We start from the raw sequence: 18,901 nt of genomic DNA, 5'->3' as shown, positions 1-18,901 counted from the left end.
TCCTTTAGCATTTGTTGTGGAGCTGGTTTTGTGGTGCTGAATTCTCTTAGGTTTTCCTTATCCGTAAAGCTTTTGATTCCTCCTTCGAATCTGAATGTGATCCTTGCCAGGTAGAGTAATCTTGGTTGTAGATTCTTCCCTTTCATCACTTTAAATATATCGTGCCACTCCCTTCTGGCTTGTAGAGTTTGTGCTGAGAAATCAGCTGTTAACCTATGGGAGTTCCCTTGTATGTTACTTGTCATTTTTTCCTTGTTGCTTTCCATAATTTTTCTTTGTCTTTCATTTTTGTCAATTTCATTAATACCTGTCTCGGCATGTTTCTCCTTTGGTTTAACCTGCCTGGGACTCTCTGCGCTTCCTGGACTTGGGTGGCTATTTCCTTTCCCATATTAGGGAAGTTTTCGACTATAATCTCTTCAAATATTTTCTCAGGTCCTTTCTCTCTTTTCCTACTGGGACCCCTATAATGCAAATGTTGTTGCGTTTAATATTGTTCCAGAGGTCTCTTAGGCTGTCTTCATTTCTTTTCATTCTTTTTTCTTAATTGTATTCCATGGCAGTGAATTCCACCATTCTGTCCTCCAGGTCACTTATCCGTTCTTCTGCCTCAGTTATTCTGCTATTGATTCCTTCTAATGTAGTTTTCATTTCAGTTATTGTATTGTTCATCTCTGTTTGTTCTTTAATTCTTCTAGGTCTTTGTTAAACATTTCTTGCGTCTTCTTGATCTTTGCCTCCATTTTTCCGAGGTCCTCGATCATCTTCGCTATCATTATTCTGAATTCTTTTTCTGGCAGGTTGCCTATCTCCACTTCATTTAGTTGTTTTTCTGGGGTTTTATCTTGTTCCTTCATCTGGTACAGAACCCTCTGCCTTTTCATCTTATCTATCTTTCTGTGAAAGTGGTTTTTGTTCCACAGGCTGCAGGATTGTAGTTCTTCTTGCTTCTGCTGTCTGCCCTCTGGTGGATGTCGCCATCTAAGAGGCTTGTGGGAGTTTTCTGATGGGAAGGACTGGTGGTGGGTAGAGCTGACTTTTGTTCTGGTGGGCAGAGCTCAGTAAAACTTTAATCCGCTTGACTGCAGATGTGTGGGGCTGGGTTCCCTCCCTGTTGGTTTTTTGGCCTGAGGAAACCCAACACTGGAGCCTACCTGGGCTCTTTGGTGGGGCTAATGGCAGACTCTGGGAGGGCTCATGCCAAGGAGTACTTCCCAGAACTTCTGCCAGTGTCCTTGTCTCCATGGTGAGCCACAGCCACCGCCCGCCTCTGCAGGAGACCCTCCAACACTAGCAGGTAGGTCTGGTTCAGTCTCCTCTGCGGTCACTGCTCCTTCCCCTGGGTCCCAGTGCACACACTACTTTGTGTGTGCCCTCCAAGAGTGGAGTCTCTGTTTCCCCCAGTCCTGTCGAAGACCTGCAGTCAAATCCCACTAGCCTTCAAAGTCTGATTCTCTAGGAATTCCTTCTCCCGTTGCCGGACCCCCAGGTTGGGAACCTGACGTGGGGCTCAGAACCTTCACTCCAGTGGGTGGACTTCTGTGGTATAAGTGTTCTCCAGTCTGTGAGTCACCCACCCAGCAGGTATTGGATTTGATTTTACTGTGATTGTGCCCCTCCTACCATTCCATTGTGGCTTCTCCTTTGTCTTTGGATGTGGGGTATCTTTTTTGGTGAGTTCCAGTGTCTTCCTGTTGATGATTGTCAGCCATCTTAACAATATTAAATTTTCTGATCCGTGAGCATGAGATATCTTTCCATTTATTTCAGTCTTTTAATAATATTTTGTACTGTGCAGAATGTAAGTTTTACACTTCTTTTGCTAAATTTATTCCCTTATATCTTTTTAATGCTATTGTGAATGGAATCATTTTCTTAATTTCATTTTTAGGGTTACTCATTGCAAGTGTGTAGATACCCAGTTGACTTTTTTGTATTGATCTTACATCCTGCAGCATTGCTCAACTTCTTTTGAAATGTCTCCCGCATTCTTTGATCACTTCCTTACTTTTTTCCATAATAAGATATTCCAGTCTCATCTTGTACTTTCTCTGTAAGAGCCCAAGATTCAGCCATTTGTCTAAGGAGCCCTGGTTGCTTTTTGTGGAGAATGGTGTTTAGAAATCAGTGTCTGAGCATCAGTTACTCATTGCTGCTAGGATGTGACAGTTCTTGGGTCCTCTGAATGGACAGAGGTAAGAAATACATGTATATCAATATTTATACCAATATTTAATGCTATAAATCTTCCTGCTTATCTCTCTATTTAGACAGAGATAGATAACCTCTGAAATTGTTTCAATTCAGAAATAAAGGATTCATTCTAGCTTTTCCTTCTCCCTTTACAAATTTATAATTTCTTTCGCTGACAGTGAGAAACATGGCTCCCAACATCCTCAACATAATTACTTATTTATCAATTCTCAATTCCTTAACCAATCTCCCAGTCTTTGTTGAACCACTGCTCTGCTCAGCCATCTTCCTCACACAGGCTCCAGACCCTCAGTTTTTCACATTTCAGCATCTCTGAAATCATACGTATCTTAAAATTGATGGTGTGTTATAGAATTTTATTGACAGCATTCATTCTTCCTTAGTGCTACATAAAATAGCAGTGCCTGTTATAATGGCATTATCTTAGATTTGAAGAAATATGCTTATTTAGGTGTCTATTTGCCTAGAGTCTAAGAAGCTAAGTAAATTTGATTTAAGAATTAACATAAGTTTAAATGACACTGTTTTTGGGTGATCGAGAAGGAATAGTTCTAGAATTCGTCATTAGAATTATAACATGTCTATGTACAGTGAAGGATATATTTGTTGTATCATCACATGACTAGAAACAGTAGAAGGTAGTGTCTGCCCAATATAATAAGCATTTAAGCTATATAAGAGAGCCACTTCTGGAATTTTTCTTAAATATCTTTATTGGAGTATAATTGCTTTACAATGGTGTGTTAGTTTCTACTTTATAACAAAGTGAATCAGTTACACATATACATATGTTCCCATATCTCTTCCCTCTTGTGTCTCCCTCCCTCCCACCCTCCCTATCCCACCCCTCTAGGTGGTCACAAAGCACCGAGCTAATCTCTCTGTGCTATGCGGCTGCTTCCCACTAGCTATCTATTTTACCTTTGGTAGTGTATATATGTCCATGACACTCTCTCACTTTGTCACAGCTTACGCTTCCCCCTCCCCATATCCTCAAGACCATTCTGTAGTAGGTCTGTGTCGTTATTCCCATTTTATACCTAGGTTCTTCATGACCTTTTTTTTTTTCCCTTAGATTCCATATATGTGTGTTAGCATACAGTATTTGTTTCTCTCTTTCTGCCTTACTTCACTCTGTATGACACACTCTAGGTCCATCCACCTCACTACAAATAACTCAATTCATTTCTTTTTATGGCTGAGTAATATTCCAATGTATATATGTGCCACATCTTCTTTATCCACTCCTCCGATGATGGACACTTAGGTTGCTTCCATGTCCTGGCTATTGTAAATAGAGCTTCAATGAACATTTTAGTACATGACTCTTTTTGAATTATGGTTTTCTCAGGGTATATGCCCAGCAGTGGGATTGCTGGGTCATATGGTAGTTCTATTTTTAGTTTTTTAAGGAACCTCCATACTGATTTCCATAGTGGCTGTATCAATTTACATTCCCACCAGCAGTGCAAGAGTGTTCCCTTTTCTCCAAAACCTCTCCAGCATTTATTGTTTGTAGACTTTTTTTTTTTTTTTTTTTTTTTTTGCGGTATGCGGGCCTCTCACTGTTGTGGCCTCCCCCGTTGCGGAGCACAGGCTCCGGACGCCTAGGCCCAGCGGCCATGGCTCACGGGCCCAGCCGCTCCGCGGCATATGGGATCCTCCCAGACCGGGGCACGAACCCGTATCCCCTGCATCGGCAGGCGGACTCTCAACCACTGCGCCACCAGGGAGGCCCTGTTTGTAGACTTTTTTGATGATGGCCATCCTGACCTGTGTGAGATGATATCTCATTGTAGTTTTGATCTGCATTTCTCTAATGATTAATGATGTTGAGCATTCTTTCATGTGTTTGTTGGCAGTCTGTATATCTTCTTTGGAGAAATGTCTATTTAGGTCTTCTGCCCATTTTTGGATTGGGTTTTTGTTGTTGTTGTTGTTGTTACTGAGCTGCCTGAGCTGCTTGTAAATTTTGGAGATTAATCCTTTGTCCGTTGCTTCATTTGCAAATATTTTCTCCCATTCTGAGGGTTGTCTTTTGGTCTTGTTTATGGTTTCCTTTGCTGTGCAAAATCTTTGAAGTTTCATTTGGTCCCATTTGTTTATTTTTGTTTTTATTTCCGTTTCTCTAGGAGGTGGGTCAAAAAGGATCTTGCTGTGATTTATGTCATACAGTGTTCTGGCTATGTTTTCCTCTAAGAGTTTGATAGTTTCTGGCCTTATATTTAGGTCTTTAATCCATTTTGAGCTTATTTTTGTGTATGGTGTTAGGGACTGATCTAATCTCATACTTTTACATGTCCCTGTCCAGTTTTCCCAGCACCACTTATTGAAGAGGCTGTCCTTTCTCCACTGTACATTTCTGCCTCCTTTATCAAAGATAAGGTGACCATATGTGCATGGGTTTATCTCTGTGCTTTCTATCCTGTTCCATTGATCTATATTTCTGTTTTTGTTCCAGTACCATACTGTCTTGATTACTGTAGCTTTGTATTACAGTCTGAAGTCAGGGAGCCTCATACCTCCAGCTCCATTTTTCTTTCTCAAGATTGCTTTGGCTATTTGGGGTCTTTTGTGTTTCCATGCAAATTGTGAAATTTTTTGTTCTAGTTTTGTGAAAAATGCCAGTGGTAGTTTGATAGGGATTGCATTGAATGTAGATTGCTTTGGGTAGTAGAGTCATTTTCACAGTGTTGTTTCTTCCAATCCAAGAAAATGGTATATCTCTCCATCTATTTGTATCATCTTTAATTTCTTTCATCAGTGTCTTATAATTTTCTGCATACAGGTCTTTTGTCTCCTTAGGTAGGTTTATTCCTAGATATTTTATTCTTTTTGTTGCAGTGGTAAATGGGAGTGTTTTCTTAATTTCCCTTTCAGATTTTTCATCATTAGCGTATAGGAATGCCAGAGATTTCTGTGCATTAATTTTGTACCCTACAACTTTACCAAATTCATTGATTAGCTCTAGTAGTTTTCTGGTAGTATCTTTAGGATTCTCTCTGTATAGTATCATGTCATCTGCAAACAGTGACAGCTTTACTTCTTCTTTTCTGATTTGGATTCCTTTTATTTCCTTTTGTTCTCTGATTGCTGTGGCTAAAACTTCCAAAACTATGTTGAATAAGAGTGGTGAGAGTGGGCAACCTTGTCTTGTTCCTGATCTTAGTGGAAATGGTTTCAGTATTTCACCATTGAGGACGATGTTGGCTGTGGGTTTGTCATATATGGCCTTTATTATGTTGAGGAAAGTTCCCTCTATGCCTACTTTCTGCAGGGTTTTTTAATCATAAATAGGTGTTGAATTTTGTCAAAAGCTTTCTCTGCATCTATTGAGATGACCATATGGTTTTTCTCCTTCAATTTCTTAATATGGTGTATCATATTGATTGATGTGCATATATTGAAGAATGCTTGCATTCCTGGAATGAACCCCACTTCATCATGGTGTATGATCCTTTTAATGTGCTGTTGGTTTCTGTTTGCTAGTATTTTGTTGAGGATTCTTGCATCTATGTTCATCAGTGATATTGGCCTGTAGTTTTCTTTCTTTGTGACATCCTTGTCGGGTTTTGGTATCAGGGTGATGGTGGCCTCGTAGAATGAGTTTGGGAGTGTTCCTCCCTCTGCTATATTGTGGAAGAGTTTGAGAAGGATAGGTGTTAGCTCTTCTCTATATGTTTGATAGAATTCGCCTGTGAAGCCATCTGGTCCTGGGCTTTTGTTTTTTGGAAGATTTTTAATCAGAGCTTCAATTTCAGTGCTTGTGATTGGTTTGTTCATATTTTCTATTTCTTCCTGATTCAGTCTTGGCAGGTTGTGCATTTCTTAGAATTTGTCCATTTCTTCCAGGTTGTCCATTTTATTGGCATACAGTTGCTTGTAGTAATTCTCAAGATCTTTTGTATTTCTGCAGTGTCAGTTGTTACTTCTTCTTTTTCATTTCTAATTCTATTGATTTGAGTCTTCTCCCTTTTTTTCTTGATGAGTCTGGCTAATGGTTTGTCAATTTTCTTTATCTTCTCAAAGAACCAGCTTTTAGTTTTATTGATCTTTGCTATCGTTTCCTTCATTTCTTTTTCATTTATTTCCAATCTGATCTTTATGATTTCTTTCCTTCTGCTAACTTTGGGGTTTTTTGTTCTTTTTTCTCTAATTGCTGTAGGTGCAAGGTTAGGTTGTTTATTCGAGATGTTTCCTGTTTCTTAAGGTAGGACTGTATTGCTATAAACTTCCCTCTTAGAACTGCTTTTGCTGCATCCCATAGGTTTTGGGTCATCGTGTCTCCATTGTCATTTGTTTCTAGGTATTTTTTGATTTACTCTTTGATTTCTTCAGTGACCACTTCTTTTTTTTTTTTTTTTTTTTGTGGTACGTGGGCCTCTCACTGTTGTGGCCTCTCCCGTTGTGGAGCACAGGCTCCGGACGCGCAGGCTCAGCGGCCATGGCCCACGGGCCTAGCCGCTCCGCGGCATGTGGGATCCTCCCAGACTGGGGCACGAACCCGTGTCCCCTGCATCAGCAGGTGGACTCTCAACCACTGCGCCACCAGGGAAGCCCCCATGTGTTTGTATTTTTTACAGATCTTTTCCTGTAATTAATATCGAGTCTCATAGCATTGTGGTTGGAAAAGATACTTGATACAATTTCAGTTTTCTTAAACTTACCAAGGCTTGATTTGTGACCCAAGATATGATCTATCCTGGAGAATGTTCCATGAGCACTTGAGAAAAATGTGTATTCTGTTGTTTTTCGATGGAATGTCCTATAAATATCAATTAAGTCCATCTTGTTTAATGTATCATTTAAAGCTTGTGTTTTCCTTATTTATTTTCATTTTGGATGATCTGTCCATTGGTGAAAGTGGGGTGTTAAAGTCCCCTACTCTGCATGTGTTACTGTCGATTTCCCCTTTTATGGCTGTTAGTATTTGCCTTATGTATTGAAGTGCTCCTATGTTGGGTGCATAAATATTTAACAATTGTTATATCTTCTTCTTGGATCAATCCCTGGATCATTATGTAGTGTCCTTCTTTGTCTCTTCTAATAGTCTTTATTTTAAAGTCTGTTTTGTCTGATATGGGAATTGCTACTCCAGCTTTCTTTTGGTTTCCATTTGCATGGAATATCTTTTTCCATCCCCTCACTTTCAGTCTGTATGTGTCCCTAGGTCTGTAGTGGGTCTCTTGTAGACAGCATATGTATGGGTCTTGTTTTTGTATCCATTCAGCCAGTCTGTGTCTCTTGGTGGGAGCATTTAATCCATTTACATTTTAGGTATTTATTGATATGTATGTTCCTATTCCATTTTCTTAACTGTTTTGGGTTTGTTATCATAGGTGTTTTCCTTCTCTTGTGTTTCTTGCCTAGAGAAGATCCTTTAGCATTTGTTGTAAAGCTGGTTTGGTGGTGCTGAACTCTCTCAGCTTTTGCTTGTCTGTAAAGATTTTAATTTCTCCATCAAATCTGAATGAGATCCTTGTGGGTAGAGTAATCTTGGTTGTAGGTTTTTCTCCTTCATCACTTTAAATATGTCCTGCCACTCCCTTCTGGCTTGCAGAGTTTGTGCTGATAGATCAGCTGTTAACCTTAGGAGGATTCCCTTGTGTGTTATTTTTCCCTTGCTGTTTTTTTTTTTTTTTTTTTTTTTTGCGGTATGCGGGCCTCTCACTGTTGTGGCCTCCCCCGTTGCGGAGCACAGGCTCCGGATGCGCAGGCTCCGGACGCGCAGGCTCAGCGGCCATGGCTCACGGGCCCAGCCGCTCCGCGGCATATGGGATCCTCCCAGACCGGGGCACGAACCCGTATCCCCTGCATCGGCAGGCGGACTCTCAACCACTTGCGCCACCAGGGAGGCCCTCCCTTGCTGCTTTTAATATTTTTTCTTTGTATTTAATTTTTGACAGTTTGATTAATATGTGTCTTGGCATGTTTCTCCTTGCATTTATCCTGTATGTGACTCTCTGTGCTTCCTGGACTTGATTAACTATTTCCTTTCCCATATTAGGGAAGGTTTCAACTATAATGTCTTCAAATATTTTCTCAGTTCCTTTCTTTTTCTCTTCTTCTTCTGGGACCCGTATAATTCGAATGTTGGTGCGTTTAATGTTGTCCCAGAGGTCTCTGAGACTGTTCTCAGTTCTTTTCATTCTTTTTTTGTTATTCTGCTTTGCAGTAGTTATTTCCACTATTTTATCTTCCACCTCACTTATCCGTTCTTCTGCCTCGGTTATTCTGCTATTGATCCCTTCTAGAGTATTTTAAATTTCATTTATTGTGTTGTTCATCGTTGCTTGTTTCCTCTTTAGTTCTTCTAGTTCCTTGTTAAATGTTTCTTGCATTTTGTCTATTCTATTTCCAAGATTTTGGATCATCTTTACTATCATTATTCTGAATTCTTTGTCAGGTAGACTGCCTATTTCCTCTTCATTTGTTAGGTCTGGTGGGTTTTTATCTTGCTCCTTCACCTGCTCTGTGTTTTTCTGTCTTCTCATTTTGCTTATCTTACTGTGTTTGGGGTCTCCTTTTTGCAGGCTGCAGGTTCGTAGTTCCCGTTGTTTTTGGTGTCTGTCCCCAGTGGCTAAAGTTGGTTCAGTGGGTTGTGTAGGCTTCCTGGTGGAGGGGACTAGTGCCTGTGTTCTGGTGGATGAGGCTAGATCTTGTCTTTCTGGTGGGCAGGTCCATGTCTGGTAGTGTGTTTTGGGGTGTCTGTGGACTTATTATGATTTTAGGCAGCCTCTCTGCTGATGGGTGGTGTTGTGTTCCTGTTTTGCTAGTTGTTTGGCATTGGGTGTCCAGCACTGTAGCTTGCTGGTCTTTGAGTGAAGCTGGGTGTTTATGTTGAGATGGAGATCTTTGGGAGATTTTTGCCGTTTGATATTACATGGAGCTGGGAGGTTTCTTGTGGACCAGTGTCCTGAACTTGGCTCTCCCACGTCAGAGGCACAGCACTGACTCCTGGCTGCAGCACCAAGAGCCTTTCATCCACACTGCTCAGAATAAGAGGTAGAAAAAGTAGAAAGAGAGAGAGAGAGAGAGAGAGAGAGAGAGGAAGGAAGGAAGGGGATAAAATAAAGTAAGATAAAATAAAATAAAGTTATTAAAATAAAACATAATTATTAAGAAAAAAATTTTTAAGTAAAAAAAAAAAAAAAAACGGACAGACAGAACCCTAGGACAAATGGTGAAAGCAAAGCTGTACCGACAGAATCTCACACAGACACATACACACTCACAAAAAGAGGAGAAGGGGAAAAAATAATATATCTTGCTCTCAAAGTCCACCGCCTCAGTTTGGGATGATTCGTTGTCCATTCAGGTATTCCACAGATTCCGGGTACATCAAGTTGATTGTGGAGATTTAATCCTCTGCTCCCTAGGCTACTGGGAGAAATTTCCCTTTCTCTTGTTTGTTCGCACAGCTCCCTGGGTTCAGATTTGGATTTGGCCCCGCCTGTGTGTGTAGGTCGCCGGATGTTGTCTGTTCTTCGCTCAGACAGGACGGGGTTAAAGGAGCCGCTGATTCGGGGGCTCTGGCTCACTCAGTCAGGGCGGGGGCGGGGCACGGAGTGCGGGGCGAGCCTGCGGCGGCAGAGGCCAGTGTGACGTTGCACCAGCCTGAGGCGTGCCGTGCATTCTCCCGGGGAAGTTGTCCCTGGATCACGGGACCCTGGCAGTGGCAGGCTGCACAGGCTCCCTGGAGGGGAGGTGTGGATAGTGACCTTTGCTCGCACACAGGTTTCTTGGTGGTGGCAGCAGCAGTGGCCTTAGCGTCTCATGCCCGTCTCTGGGGTCAGCGCTGATAGCCTTGACTCGCGCCCGTCTCTGGAACTCCTTTAAGGGGCGCTCTTAATCCCCTCTCTTCGCGCACCAGGAAACAAAGAGGGAAGAAAAATCTCTTGCCTCTTCGGCCAGGTCCTGACTTTTTCCCGGACTCCCTCCCGGCTAGCCGTGGTGCACTAACCCCTTCAGGCTGTGTTCACACCGCCAACCCCAGTCTTCTCCTTGGGATTTGACCGAAGCCCGAGCCTCAGCTCCCAGCCGCGCCCGCCCCAGCGGGCGAGCAGACAAGCCTCTCGGGCTGGTGAGTGCCGGTCGGCACCGATCCTCTGTGCAGGAATCTCTCCGCTTTGCCCTCCGCACCCCATTTGCTGTGCTCTCTTCCACGGCTCCGAAGCTTCCCCCTCCGCCACTCGCAGTTTCTGCCCGCGAAGGGGCTTCCTAGTGTGTGGAAACCTTTCCTCCTTCACAGCTCCCTCCCACTGGTGCACGTCCCATCCCTATTCTTTTGTCTCTGTTTATTCTTTTTTCTTTTGCCCTACCCAGGTACGTGGAGAGTTTCTTGCCTTTTGGGAAGTCTGAGGTCTTCTGCCAGTGTTCAGTGGTTGTTCTGTAGGAGTTGTTCCACGTGTAGATGTATTTCTGATGTATCTGTGGGGAGGAGGGTGATCTCCGCGTCTTACGCTTCCGCCATCTTCCCCCTTTCCTGGATTTTTTTAAGAAGAATACAAGTATGCTAATTTAAAGCAGTTTTGTACACTACTGTAATGAATAGGATTTTATTGATAATGTAATTATAGTTTCATAACTTTAATTATTAAAATACATATCAATTATATATGGTAACCAAGTAAACAGTACCTCTTCATATCTGTTCTTCTGAGATACATTTTTTGTATCATTTGTATAAGCTGTCTTTTAAATATGCATATTATCCTCTAAAACCTTGCTCTTACTGTATCTAAAAGATTTGCATTGGTCATTATCCTTTATACTATCCTATAAGAATGAAGTATTCATTGTATTCATAGGATCTTCGAAATCAACTCTATGAATCATATTATTTAAATTTTATTTCTGCTATTTCAAGAAGTAAACTGGAAGATATTGCAAATGCAGCATTAGCAGCTAGTGCAGTAACACAAGTAGCCAAGGTAAGAGGTTTTGGTTGGCTGATAACATTTTGTTAATGTAAAATTTAGTAATATTCTGAAACCTATAAATAGACATTGGTGTCTAATTTACAAAGGACTGGAACAACCTAAGAAATATTTAGACCCAATACTTTTAGAAAGAGTTCTGATAGTGTAAATTATCTTCAACTTGAACTAGGCAAAATAAACCAAACTAAAGGAACTTATTACTCAATTAATTTGAAAGACAAAAATAAAAAGCTGAATCAATTTTTGTTTTGGGCTGGGATTTGTATAATTTTTTTTAGCTCAGCTTAGAAATAGTTTGACAGTTGTATTGTCATAAATTATACCCAGAATATTTTGACATTGTTTTATCAGTGATCACTATAGTCACCATACTATCTTCAGATATTTTTTTAGTTAGGAGAGAGTATCCAAGGGGGCTGTATTGCATATTATAAGAAAGAAGGCCAGCAATTCTATATCATAGTCACTTTTAGTCATGTTCGGCTTAATTATAAATAAATCTACAAAATATATTCTTGGTTGTAGCCCTGTTTTGCCCTTTGTTTATTGAATTTGGACAAGATATAACTGAAAATTCTACAGAATGATATAGGGCAAATAAAAGACTAAACAACCATGCATTTAATTCTCATTCTTTCATATTAATAGATTTTTCATTCTTAGATTTAGATAGTCTGCTACTACTTCTGATTAGTTTTTAAGGCTTATGTCTTATTTTCTTTCTCTTCCAAAATTTATCATTAGTTTTACATGAAATAATATGAACAGTTTTCGATTTAACTACATTTAACATATCTCAGATAGTTTTCTTCATTTTTCTTCTGATTTACACTTCTAAAGAACTAGTGTAACTTTTCCCCACCTATAAATATAGTTCACAGTGTAAAAACAGTTACTATGACTTTCTTAGAGAAGTATGATTCAAATGAATATAAAAATTAAAATTGTGGTTTTTCTTCATATTTGATATCCATTCCCATCCCAACCACAATTTGTTTTAAAATTGTATATCTAATTAAATTTTGTTTTCTGAAACTGTTACTCTCCTTGATAATTTATTACCTAGAGTCTTGTTTTTTTTTATTGCTTTTTAATGTTAATTTCTCATTCTTGCCCAATTTGGCAATCTATGTGCTACATGGTATAATTTTTAGTTATTGAATATAATTATAATTTTTTTCATTTTATCATTAGTAGATTAAATCAAACTAAATGTGCATTCAGTATTGTAAAATTGATTTGAAAATATTTTCTTTTGTTTCTAGGTTTTCGATCAGTATCTCAATTTTATTACTTTGGAAGATGATATGTTTGTATTATGTAATCAAAATAAGGAGCTTGTTTCATATCGTGGTATGTAAAAATAGGAATTTTATAATTCATTGTTAACAAAATGAACAGTGTACTGTAGAAAAACAATAGTAAACATGTTTAGTGCACTCCAAACCCAGCTTTGTTTACAGCCCATAAAGAAAACAAGTCTCAGACTTGAGTTCTTTCACATGTAGACAACACTTACTAAATCTGTTTTGTAAGCTCAATGAAGGACCAATTATCTGACCTTTTAGTTACCCCACAGCAACTTGCACGAATGGTTCACTCATGGTGAGTAAGACAGTATTTTAGTAGTAAGATTCAGTTAATCTTTTAGTACTGTGATCCTTGGACAAGAACAAGTTTACTTTGCTTCTCTGTGCATCTGTAAAACGGGAATAATAATACTATCTACCTCAGAGTTTTTATGGGAGTTAAATGCATTAGTGTATGTAAAATGCTTGGAAAAGTTACTGGCATATCGTAAGCACTCAGAAAAGGTTGGTCAATGTTGCTATTTGTCAAGATCAGACAACAACAAAGAGTCAGCAGCTACTAATGTCCTATTATGGAATGAAGTATTGATATAAGTACCATTCTCAAATATAGGTTCTTAGACACCCTTGATTCTTATACCCTGTTCATGCAGTGGTAGGATTGAGTATTGGTATTTGATCAAATGCTATCTAACCACCTCTGAAGTTTGTATTCCCAGCTTTGATAAACTGACCATTCCTTGGATGTAGATTAAACTTAACAGATGCACACGCATACACACAGTTAACAGACACACATGCATATACACACACACATGCACACAGGCACACGGACACCCACACCGTGTTTTATTGTCTATGCTGATTCTTTTTCTTTGTAAAAACACTTAACATGAGATCTACTCTTTTAACATTTTTAGGTACATAATACAGTATTGTTGATTTAGGTACAATGTTGTATGGCAGATCTCTAGAACTTATTCATCTTGCCTAACTGAAACTTTGTGCCCATTGATTAGTTAGGTCAAATATTTTAAAGAAAATTGCAGACTACAGAACATGTGATTAGCCAATTCATAGAAATAATTATTAATTTGATACCTAAGGATTGAGATGTTTGGGGATGACTAGAGTTTCAGAGGTTCTAAAGTAGGGGCATCCCATGGGGGCATTTGGAATTGTGTAAGGACATTTTTGATTGTCACAATTAGCACTAGCATTTAGTGAGCAGGGACTAGGGATGCTAAATCTTCTGCAGTGTGTAAACCATACTCACACAGAAAATCGTTCTGCTCAAAATACTAGTGGTATTCTATCATAACACACTGGACCAGGTGGTAAGCTCCCAAGAGAAGAGAGCATGAATCTTTTGGTTTCACTGAGCTCCATAGTATGCCTTCTTGCTGAAATTAAGCAACATCTCTAAATGGGTGTAAGTATTTGCTGAATTGCCCATGTAAGAGATTTTTGACCGTACTCTAGTTATTTACAGAAGTCTGTTTACATTTAATTGACCTTTAACTTAATTAGCTACTTAAGTTACATGTTTAAAACCTAGTTTCCCTTAAGCCTTTAAGCTAAACTTGTAAATTTTGTTTATAAGTCTCTTTATTTGAAAACAAGCACCTTTACTTTTTCTTTGATTAACTCAGATTGAACTGACTAAATTATAATCAGTCTCATTTAACAAACTTAGTCAACAAACTTAGTTTGTTAAATTTCCTTAAAGTTTAAGTTGCATTTATAAATTCAGCCTATTCATTTTTTAATTATTTGTTTTTTAATTGATGTATAGTCAATGTACAATATTATGTAAGTTACAGGTGTATAATATAGTGATTCACCATTTTAAAAGGTTATGTTCCATTTATAGTTATTATAAAATATTGGCTGTATTCCCTATGCTGTACAATGTATTCTTGTAGCTTATTTTATACATAATAATTTGCATCTCTTAATCCCTACCCCTAGGTTGTTCCCCCTTCCCTCTCCCCACTGGTAACCACTTATTTGTTATCTATAGCTGTGAGTCTGCTTCTTTTCTGTTACATTCACTAGTTTGTTGCATTTTTTAGATTCCACTTATAAGTGATACCATGCAGTATTTGTCTTTCTGTCTGACTTATTTCACTTGACATAGTACTCTGCAAGTCCATCCATGTTGCTGCAAACAGCAAAATTTCATGATTTTTTATGGCTGAGTAGTTTTAAGTACTTCAAATACCAGACCAGGCAACTTTATAAATCTAACAAACAAAATCTGCCCAAATATTTAAATAATTATTAAAAATAATTAAATTTATAGGGAGTCTAAATTCATTAAACATTCAAGTGTTTATAAATTTGTTTTCTTATATCTCTCAACTTAAAAATCACAAGTCTGAAATTAATAATTATTGAATTAAAAGTATAAATTTAATTTATTAATTTTAAAGTATAATCACATGCTTAATCACTCAGATTCTCAATAGTATAATTATAATAATAGTAGTAGATTGCCCTATACACATTTTACAATATAAGCTCATTTACTCCTCAGAATAACTTAATGAAGTAGGAATTAATATTATTTCTGTTTTCTAGATGAAAAAACTGAGGCACAGATACTAAGTAACTTGATAAGGAAATGGCAAAACTGGGTTACTAAATCCAGGCACTCACTCCAGAGTTAGTGCTCTTAATTATTATGTAATTATGTGGCAAGTCCTCTCAAACATCACAAGTGCTTTAATTAATAATCTTAAACAGATTATTCAAAACATAAATCAACCGTATTGATACCATGGATTCAATTTTTATCACCTGTTTTCCACGGATTGGGAATTTATCCAATAAAGGACGCAGACTTGTCACCTTAGTTAGACTTAGGCTAATGTTTCAGACAAACCAAGTTGTTGTTGAAAGTGAGTTGAAGTTAGTGATGGACAGTGTTTTGACTGTTGAGGTCAGTTGTTTCAGAGGTGTGGGACTGAAGGGTTGAAGGGTATGGACCTGAAGGATCGAGGCTTCATATAGATTTTACCTGAACCAGTGATTGGCAGAATGAGCTGAGTATTTCACTGGATTGGTATCCCCTGAATTTACATAATTCACGTATCCTTATGCCATTTCTGTCATCTGATTTGGCTAGATGGCAGTCTGCAATACTGAATAGCAGCACGTTTCGTCATCCAGATTATGGTTAAAGTCTTTGTTATTTTTATGTTCTCTGCGTGTACCATACTTTCTTTGAACACTCTGTTGTATCCAATTGGATTCTGATTTCCTCTTATGCTGATCACAAGTTGTACTGAATTTTATATTTGTTTTCACATTCAAGATGCTGGGAAATTAAACATATTATATAGATAATATTTTAGTCCAGTCAGTCTTTTAACAAATAGTTACTGAGCTTCTACTTGTCAGACACTGAGCCTAGGTACTCTGAGAGATAGGAAGCTGAATAAGGCAAGGTCTTTGTCAAGAAAAGTCTTCACAGCAATGTTTCTTTAAGTGTAGCCCCAACAACCTGTTTTTCAAATGTGGAAGCCATCACGTAGTAGAGCAGCCAGGATAGCAAAGTCACTGGTTGTCAACCTAGTGAGTAGGCTTGCCACCTCTCCATTTATTCTTCCCTCCTGGCTAGGGACCATTATTACTCTTACCTTTTAAAAACATTTGACATGTTGGTTCTTAAAGTTCCAAGAAAGAAATGGGACAGAAAAGAAAAAAATGTGTAGCCCCAAGTATCACCTGAGGTGTTTGTCAGAATTGCAGATTACCTAGAATTATCCCAAATCTATTGAATTGAATCCCTGAGGGAAAGGGCTAATAATCTTTCATTTTTAATAGCTTCCAGGGAAACTTCTTTCTCTTCTCTCCTATTCTTAGAATGATTCTTCTATCCATTGGAGTTTGAGAACCACTTAAGTACAGTCTAGTAGATTAGAAAAGAAATTTATATAATTTGTTATAATACAAAGAAAATGTATGTGATGTTGGTCTTGCTGTAATTGATTTATTGATACATTGTCCTTTTCTGGCAGTATTTGGATAGTAAGATCAGTAGTTTCTTGAGGGCATTTAATGTTTGTGAATAAAATTATGGAAGACGATATTTATTTTCCTATTTGCTCTGGCAAAAATTTTGTATAATTTATGTGGTGGGTTTTTTCTTATTATTACTGGTCTAATATTGATACTACTCATTACTACTACTGATATTGAGGTGGTATTTTTTTTGAAGTATTATAATTTTTGTGGATACTTGTTCACTTAAAATTTAAAGCATAAAAATTTTTACTTCTTTAACTATTACAAGTATTATCAAACTGAATATTGATAGGTGTCGAGTAATAATTTGAATAAAAGTAAGGGATAAATTTTGGTCACTTTCTTCTCCTTTATCTACGTCATTTTAGCTATTAACAGACCAGATATCACAGATACGGAAATGGAAACTGTTATGGACACTATTGTTGACAGCCTCTTTTGCTTTTTTGTTACACTGGGTAAGTTTTCAAACCTTTGTTTATTTCTTGAAAGTAAATTATTTAACAGCTCATTTTAACTTGTTACACTGCAATATGATCCCTTATTATCTATCTGGATCTCTACAGTCCCTCTCTCCAGAGTTGATATAAAATATACATTCTGTACTATATAAAACCACAATTCTTCTAATAATTTGATGAAGTTAGCATTTAGCAGCTCTCTTGAGTTGTCACCTTAGATGTCTTTGGTAATTGTAACTTCCTAATATATTGTTTGAATGTTTGCTGGTGGCTTCACCTATGTGCTTGCTAATTTTCTTTTAATATTTCATTTTGAAAAATTTCAAATGCACTTCTAATTAGAGAGATATATGCCTGGTAAGTATTAAGGCAAACTCCCAAGGCCCCAGAAAACAGTAAATTTACGTAAAACACTTATCCAACATACTCTCAAAATTTTAAACATTTCTTTGGAGTATCTAAATTTACTTACAGCTACGTTGTGTTTAGTGTCTAATGTATGATTTTATTCGTTACTATTAATAATGGATATGTTTAGAAATCCTCTAATTGCGATTTTAATTTTGCAGAGACTGAAAACTTTTCAGTTAAAATGATCCTCACACTACATTAATAAAATTTCTCTCTTTTTCACAAATGAGAAAATTGAGAGATACATGCACAGTTCAGGATGTAGACAAAAGCTTGAGGAGAATTTGCATACAGATTTTGCGGGTCCCTCCTTTCAGGGATTTTCCCCTTTAATTTCCAGCCGTGAACTCCAGGCTTTGATTTCCCAGCTCAGTGAGCCTTCTGTTTTCTGCTTGAGCTCTTTCTCCTCTGTGCCATGAAAACTGGAAAGTACCCTCAAGAGGAAAGCTGGTTAAAAGTATCTCTCACTGTTCAAGTATTTCTCTTCTTTCAAGAGTTTTACCCTCCCCCACTTTCTGCTTTCTTTCGATTGCTCTCAGTACCTTCAAGTGGAGTTGTTGTTGTTGGGTCTTTTTTTGTTTGTTAAAGAACACACATGTATACCACTTTTAGTCATTAAACAGACATAATTAATCTTTCTATTTTTGCACACAGTCTCCAGAATTTTGCTGAATGCTAGGGTTATTGTGGACATTAAGGTTAGTTTTGCTTGATGATAACTATATTTTCAAGGTTAAGGTAGATTGAAAAAGAAGTGTACAGACCACTGAAGTGTTAGAGCCACTTTTATTATGTAGAGTATCAGAAAGTGATTTTTCTCAAAGGAAAAGTTGAAATTACTGCCAACCTGACATAGAAAGATATCAATAATAAATTAAGTGGAAAAAAAGCAAATTTAAGGATGGTGTGCAAAATATCCTATTTTTGTTTTTTATGCACTCCACACACACACTTTTTTTTTTCTTTTTTCTTTTTTTGCGGTATGCGGACCTCTCACTGTTGTGGCCTCTCCCGTTGCAGAGCACAGGCCCCGGACGTGCAGGCTCAGCGGCCATGGCTCATGGGCCCAGCCGCTCCGCGGCATGTGGGATCTTCCCGGACCGGGGCACGAACCTGTGTCCCCTGCATCGGCAGGCAGACTCTCAGCCACTGCGCCACCAGGGAAGCCCAACACACACACACTTATTTAGACTATGTAGAATATAACCTGGAAACATTCATATCTAATTCTTAATGGGGATTATTTTGGGGTGCTTGAATCAAGAGGATTAACTTTGTACATTTCTAATATTATTTGGATTTTCTTAGGACAGACATGTATAGCTTGCCATCAGAAGAAAACAGTTTTAAAAAACGTACTAATATTTCACGTTTTTACTTTTACAGCTGACTGAGCATGCTTTGTATAGAATCTAAAATGTAAGAATTTCAGCATATAAGTATTACAATGTTCTTTGTCTTATGAGATTTTTAGTGCAGTTTGATTTTTTTTCTCATTTTAGGATTTCAGCCTTCAATAAAACTTGGAATA

At 38.1% G+C, this 18,901-nt stretch overlaps 1 protein-coding gene across 1 annotated transcript in view; it reads left to right on the top strand.

Moving 5' to 3' along the window:
- Positions 1 to 18,901, top strand: part of SCFD1 (sec1 family domain containing 1) — a 133,045-nt gene that overhangs the window by 23,220 nt on the left and 90,924 nt on the right. The window contains exons 5-7 of the mRNA XM_060096357.1: positions 11,025 to 11,147; positions 12,422 to 12,509; positions 16,867 to 16,956. Coding sequence (XP_059952340.1) covers positions 11,025 to 11,147; positions 12,422 to 12,509; positions 16,867 to 16,956 — 301 coding nt within the window. The remainder of the gene's footprint in view (positions 1 to 11,024; positions 11,148 to 12,421; positions 12,510 to 16,866; positions 16,957 to 18,901) is intronic.

Source organism: Mesoplodon densirostris, chromosome 4 (assembly GCF_025265405.1).
Source record: "Mesoplodon densirostris isolate mMesDen1 chromosome 4, mMesDen1 primary haplotype, whole genome shotgun sequence".
NCBI lineage: Eukaryota > Metazoa > Chordata > Mammalia > Artiodactyla > Ziphiidae > Mesoplodon > Mesoplodon densirostris.
The sequence above is the reverse complement of the archived record's forward strand: the minus strand, read 5'-3'. Positions and strand labels throughout refer to the sequence as shown.